The sequence below is a fragment of the Phyllobates terribilis genome, unplaced genomic scaffold (genome assembly GCF_046119375.1).
Source record: "Phyllobates terribilis strain yellow unplaced genomic scaffold, ASM4611937v1 Scaffold_11__3_contigs__length_659146591, whole genome shotgun sequence".
In the NCBI taxonomy this organism is placed as follows: Eukaryota; Metazoa; Chordata; class Amphibia; order Anura; family Dendrobatidae; genus Phyllobates; species Phyllobates terribilis.
The window spans coordinates 596256035-596263472 of record NW_027362771.1 but is presented as its reverse complement, the minus strand read 5'-3'; the positions used below and the strand labels follow the sequence as shown (position 1 = coordinate 596263472).

Here is a 7438-nt window from a genome sequence, read left to right as displayed (position 1 = left end):
AAAGTCACCCGCCATCACCACCGGGAGAGAGGTGAAGAGATATGGCTTCACATTATTGAACAGCTGGATCCTGTCAGTCACTGTCTGAGGCCCATAGATGTTAATAAGCCGGAGCCGTCTACCCTGAACAGTGGCTTCCAGGACCAGACACCTTCCCATAACCACCTCCGTCATTCTATGTAAAGTCACATTATTGGTGTTAAACAGGATAGCGACCCCGGCATAAGGCTCCACAGCCAGTGACCAGAATGACGGACCAGATCTCCATTCCCTCTCAGCCTCTCTCATAAGCCCCAGAGATGTCAATCTTGTTTCCTGTAGGAAAAAGACATCTGCATCAAGGTATCTCAGATGGTCATACACCGCATGTCTCGTCCTCCTCACCTTAATGCTGTTCACATTACTTGATGTAAATTTTAGGGAAAATCCGGCCATAAGAACACAGTATAAGAGGAGCAGAGAAGTAGAACCCGTCATCATAACTCAGAGGTGTTCTGTCCACTACTGGTCTCCATGTCTGACTCTACATTAGAGTCTATAGGTAAGGGTTTCCGCTTTGTAGGCGGAGGGTCCTCTGTTTCCCTCTCACACTCGGCCTCTATTCTTTTCAATTCCTGATCAAAATCTCCATCTGACTCAGATAGAACTTCATATCTGTTAGATACGACCATCACACCAACACCACTGCTGACTTTTTTCTTGGCTTTATGGTCAGCATCATATTGTTCCTCGGGTTTACGGGAGGACGTGTCTTTTTTCCTCCTTTTGGTCTGCTTGCTGTTACTATTATCAGGTAGAGATGGTGATACAGATGTGCAGGCCTCTTGGGGCGGCTGGCCTTGAAGGACAACCTCCATGCTCCCCTGTGCACCCTCTTCACACTGCTGCTCTGGTGTTACATGGTCTGACCCTTGGTGGACCTCTGATCTAGTGAGTATCTCCCCTGACATTAAGGCCTCCTCCTCCTGAGCCTCTGCTCCTACCACCAAATCCTCATCAGGAAAGTCCCTGCAGATGTTATGCCAAGCATCGGGACAGTCTTTGTGAGGGTGGCCGATCTTCCCACACAGGTTACACCTTATATTCTGGCAGTCTGCAGCTACATGGCCGACTTCCCCGCACAGACTGCACTTGACCACAGTACAGGAATTTGCCAGGTGACCCGCTTTGCCACATTTAAAACACTTACGAGGCTGCCCAGGATAGAAGCAAACACCTTTCTCCCGCCCAATGAAGAAGGAGTTGGGTAAGTGGGCAGTGACATTGTTACACTGGCGCAGCTTCACCAGGACCTTCCACCCTCCCGTCCAGATACCATCAACGTCACGATTCTTGGTGAGGTCAGAGACGAGGTCACAATGCCTCCGGAGCCACACCACAATGTCCTGCGGGGGAACAGCCTCATTCCAGAAGATGATATTTACAGTGACTGTATCTGGCCTGGAAATGGGAACAAAGATAAATTTGTTCCATCCATCCGTGTCCCTGAACTTAGGGAAATTAGCCCAGAATCTGTCCAGATCAGGCATGATTTTAAAACTGACATCATATCCCTGTCTGTCTGGAAGATTAATTACTGCCAAGATATTTAATGGCGCAAACCCCATCTGACGGCACAGGAGCTCCCTGACCACAAACCTCCTGTCCGGCAGATCCTCCTTGAGACCTCTATGCTTAAATCGCACCACGTTCCTTCTTTTGAAGGCCTGGCCGGTATAGTTGGTGCCAGAGGTGAAGGACGGAGCACCACGGCTCCAGGCATTACTGTGGGGAACCTGTGGGGTCACACTGGGCTGACTAACAGGGGGAGGGTCCGCTGCAGGGGGACCTGTCACCTCTTGTGCATTAGGTATCAAAGGGGGAAAATCACACACATTATTATCAACCACAATATCTTTATGAGGCAATGTGACATCCACCGCAGACTGCGAGCCCCCTCCAGCCTCAGAGCCCATGGGTACAGTGTGGTCATCCCCAGCCTGTGCATCAGCATTAGGGCTGTGCTGTGCACCATCAATACACACAGTCATACATGCAATGTCCTGCTCTTGTGTTGAGCATTCTGGGACTTGTGGTGCCTCTACTGGATTCTGAGGTACATGTTGCTGCTCAGGCTCAGCTACAGTCTGCTGCTGCTGCAGTATTTGTCCCTCCTGGAAACAGAAACGTGCAGCTTGTAACACAGGTCGTGTCTGCTGCTTCAGGGGTTCATCCTGTACAGTCTCTGACCCTAATCCAGCATCAGAGGTCCTGGACTCCACAACAAAGTCCTGCTTGTGAGAGGTGAACCGCTCCCGGTTTCTGTAGGTCTCTGCCAGGGGCCTCATCCTCTCCAGGATCCAGTCTATGTCCCTGACCACATTCGCCAGCTCCACACCCAGTGAGTAAAGTCTCTGGTCACACACAGCATTACTGTCAGGATTAGCAGCCTTCAGTTTATAGATCACATCAATCTCCATTTGCAGCATTTGTCTTTGCTGCTGTAACTCACCCATCTTCTTTACCAGGCCAGGTATCTCCTCTGCCAGCTGCAGCTCGGGTGCACGCGCCGTCTCCACCTGAGGCTTGGACAATGGCTCTGGGTTTTTGAACACAGAGGTCTCCTTTGGTTTTACCACAGATGACTTTATGGTACCACTGCTGGCTCCGGGCTCCACAGCACTCTTACTGCTGCCACTCGCCTGTGCCCTTGTGCGTCCTGAGCGCGCCATGCCGGTCACCGTGTCTTGCTGCTGCAGGTTTTCCTGCAATGTCTGCCTCTCCAGAGATGTCCGTCTCTGCCTGTGTGGAGGAGTGAGCTGCACACCTGAGGCCGGTGATGGGAGCTGCACACCTGAGGCCGGTGATGGGAGCTGCACACCTGAGGCCGGTGATGGGAGCTGCCTCACCTTCTCTGCACCAGGCTGCCTCTGTTTACTGACAGAAGATTCCTTTGGGGAATTACTTGGTTTTGGACTTTGCTGCATTTCTTTACTTACTGACAGTTTCACTTCAGGTTTCTTTGCTGTAACTGCAGCTGCTGTTCCTTCCATAACTTTACTCACATTCACTCGGCTTTCTTCCTTCTTGGAAACAGTGGAGCTTTGGCTTGTTGCTTTGCATTGCTTAACGATGACTCTGGGATTTGTATTCCCATTAGAAGAAGCCTGGGAGTTGTCTCCCAGTGTAGGCCGGGAAGCCTGGGCCTTGCTTGGGGAGCTTCCCCGCCCAGGGTGGCCCCTCCCCGGGCTTGCTCCAGACATCAGGAGAGCTACTCAGACACGTCCTCACAGCTAGGAGGCAGTATTATAGTAGTTATATTCTTCTACATAGGAGGTATTATTATAGTAGATATATTCTTGTACATAGGGGGCAGTATTATAGTAGTTATATTCTTGTACATTGGAGGAAGTATTATAGTAGATATATTCTTTTACATAGGGGGCAGTATTATAGTAGTTATATTCTTGTACATATGAGCAGTATTATAGTAGTTATATTCTTGTTCATAGGGGGCAGTATTATAGTAGTTATATTCTTGTACATAGGGGCAGTATTATAGTAGTTATATTCTTGTACATATGGAGCAGTATTATAGTAGTTATATTCTTGTACATAGGAGCAGTATTATAGTAGTTATATTCTTGTACATAGGTGCAGTATTATAGTAGTAATATTCTTGTACATAGGAGCAGTATTATAGTAGTTATATTCTTGTACATAGGGGGCAGTATTATAGTAGTTATATTCTTGTACATAGGTGCAGTATTATAGTAGTAATATTCTTGTACATAGGAGCAGTATTATAGTAGTTATATTCTTGTACATAGGGGGCAGTATTATAGTAGTTATATTCTTGTACATAGGTGCAGTATTATAGTAGTAATATTCTTGTACATAGGAGCAGTATTATAGTAGCTATATTCTTGTACATAGGGGGCAGTATTATAGTAGTTATATTCTTGTACATAGGGACAGTATTATAGTAGTTATATTCTTGTACATAGGAGGGAGTATTATAGTAGTTATATTCTTGTACATAGGAGCAGTATTATAGTAGTTATCTTCTTGTACATAGGGGCAGTATTATAGTAGTTATGCTCTTCTACATAGGGGGAAGTATTACAGTAGTTATATTCTTGTACATAGGGGGCAGTATTATAGTAGTTATATTCTTGTACATAGGGAGCAGTATTATAGTAGTTATACTCTTGTACATCGGATGGAGTATTATAGTAGTTATATTCTTGTACATAGGAGCAGTATTATAGTAGTTATATTCTTATACATAGGGGCAGTATTATAGTAGTTATACTCTTCTACATAGGGGGAAGTATTACAGTAGTTATATTCTTGTGCATAGGGGGCAGTATTATAGTAGTTATATTTTCGTACATAGGAGCAGCATTATAGTAGTTATATTCTTGTGCATAGGGGGCAGTATTACAGTAATTATATTCTTGTACATAGGAGCAGTATTATAGTAGTTATATTCTTGTACATAGGGGGCAGTATTATAGGAGTTATATTCTTGTACATAGGGGGCAGTATTATAGTAGTTATATTCTTGTACATAGTAGGAAGTGTTATAGTAGATATATTATTGTACATATGGGGCAGTATTATAGTAGTTATATTCTTGTACATAGGAGAAAGTATTATAGTAGATATATTCTTGTACATAGGGGGCTGTATTATAGTAGTTATATTCTTGTACATAGGGGGCAGTATTATAATAGTTATATTCTTGTACATAGGGGGCAGTATTATAGTAGTTATATTCTTGTACATAGGAGGGAGTATTATAGTAGTTATATTCTTGTACATAGGGGGCAGTATTATAGTAGTTATATTCTTGTACATAGGTGCAGTATTATAGTAGTAATATTCTTGTACATAGGAGCAGTATTATAGTAGTTATATTCTTGTACATAGGGGGCAGTATTATAGTAGTTATATTCTTGTACATAGGGACAGTATTATAGTAGTTATATTCTTGTACATAGGAGGGAGTATTATAGTAGTTATATTCTTGTACATAGGAGCAGTATTATAGTAGTTATATTCTTGTACATAGGGGCAGTATTATAGTAGTTATGCTCTTCTACATAGGGGGAAGTATTACAGTAGTTATATTCTTGTACATAGGGGGCAGTATTATAGTAGTTATATTCTTGTACATAGGGGGCAGTATTATAGTAGTTATATTCTTGTACATAGGGACAGTATTATAGTAGTTATATTCTTGTACATAGGAGGGAGTATTATAGTAGTTATATTCTTGTACATAGGAGCAGTATTATAGTAGTTATATTCTTGTACATAGGGGCACTATTATAGTAGTTATGCTCTTCTACATAGGGGGAAGTATTACAGTAGTTATATTCTTGTACATAGGGGGCAGTATTATAGTAGTTATATTCTTGTACATAGGGAGCAGTATTATAGTAGTTATACTCTTGTACATCGGATGGAGTATTATAGTAGTTATATTCTTGTACATAGGAGCAGTATTATAGTAGTTATATTCTTATACATAGGGGCAGTATTATAGTAGTTATACTCTTCTACATAGGGGGAAGTATTACAGTAGTTATATTCTTGTGCATAGGGGGCAGTATTATAGTAGTTATATTTTCGTACATAGGAGCAGCATTATAGTAGTTATATTCTTGTGCATAGGGGGCAGTATTACAGTAATTATATTCTTGTACATAGGAGCAGTATTATAGTAGTTATATTCTTGTACATAGGGGGCAGTATTATAGGAGTTATATTCTTGTACATAGGGGGCAGTATTATAGTAGTTATATTCTTGTACATAGTAGGAAGTGTTATAGTAGATATATTATTGTACATATGGGGCAGTATTATAGTAGTTATATTCTTGTACATAGGAGAAAGTATTATAGTAGATATATTCTTGTACATAGGGGGCTGTATTATAGTAGTTATATTCTTGTACATAGGGGGCAGTATTATAATAGTTATATTCTTGTACATAGGGGGCAGTATTATTGTGGTTATATTTTTGTACATAGGAGGAAGTATTATAGTAGTTATATTCTTGTACATAGGAGGCAGTATTATAGTAGATATATTCTTGTACATAGGGGGCAGTGTTATAGTAGTTATATTCTTGTACATAGGGAGCAGTATTATAGTAGTTATATTCTTGTACATAGGGGGCAGTATTATAGTAGTTATATTCTTGTACATAGGAGGAAGTATTATAGTAGATATATTCTTGTACATAGGGGGCAGTATTATAGTAGTTATATTCTTGTACATAGGGGGCAGTATTATAGTAGTTATATTCTTGTACATATGAGCAGTATTATAGTAGTTGTATTCTTGTACATAGGGGGCAGCATTATAGTAGTTATATTCTTGAACATAGGGAGCAGTATTATAGTAGATATATTCTTGTACATAGGAGCAGTATTATAGTAGTTATATTCTTGAACATAGGGAGCAGTATTATAGTAGTTATATTCTTGTACATAGAGGGCAGTATTACAGTAGTTATATTCTTGAACATAGGGGCAGTATTATAGTAGTTATATTCTTGAAGATAGGGAGCAGTATTATAGTAGTTATATTCTTGTACATAGAGGGCAGTATTACAGTAGTTATATTCTTGTACATAGGGGCAGTATTATAGTAGTTATACTCTTCTACATAGGGGGAAGTATTACAGTAGTTATATTCCTGTACATAGAGAGCAGTATAATAGTAGTTATATTCTTGTACATAGGGGGCAGTATTATAGTAGTTATATTCCTATACATAGGAGCAGTATTATAGTAGTTATATTCTTGTACTTAGGGGGCAGTATTATAGTAGTTATATTCTTGTACATAGGGACAATATTATAGTAGTTATAATTCTTGTACATAGGAGGGATTATTATAGTAGTTATATTCTTGTACATAGGAGCAGTATTATAATAGTTATATTCTTGCACATAGGGGCAGTATTATAGTAGTTATATTCTTGTACAAAGGGAGCAGTATTATAGTAGTTATATTGTTGTACTTAGGGAGCAGTATTATAGTAGTTATATTCTTGTACATAGGAGGGAGTATTATAGTAGTTATATTATTGTACATAGGAGCAGTATTATAGCAGTTATACTCTTCTACATAGGGGGAAGTATTACAGTAGTTATATTGTTGTGCATAGGGGGCAGTATTATAATAGTTATATTCTTGTACTTAGGGGCAGTATTATAGTAGTTATATTCTCATACATAGGGGGCAGTATTATAGTGGTTATATTCTTGTACATAGGGAGCAGTATTATAGTTGTTATATTCTTGTACATAGGGGGCAGTATTATAGTAGCTATATTCTTATACATAGGGGGCAGTATTATAGTAGTTATATTCTCATACATAGGGGGCAGTATTATAGTAGTTATATTCTTGTACATAGGGGGCAGTATTATAGTAGCTATA

The 7438-nt window shown here is 40.2% G+C and overlaps 1 protein-coding gene across 1 annotated transcript; it reads right to left on the bottom strand.

The window, feature by feature from the left end:
* Positions 1-465: 465 nt before the first annotated feature.
* On the bottom strand, positions 466-2711 carry LOC141167386 (uncharacterized). The gene has a single exon (XM_073654795.1). It carries the CDS (start codon positions 2709-2711, stop codon positions 477-479), a length of 2235 nt encoding a protein of 744 aa, XP_073510896.1. The 3' UTR covers positions 466-476.
* Between the last annotated feature and the right edge of the window lie 4727 nt (positions 2712-7438).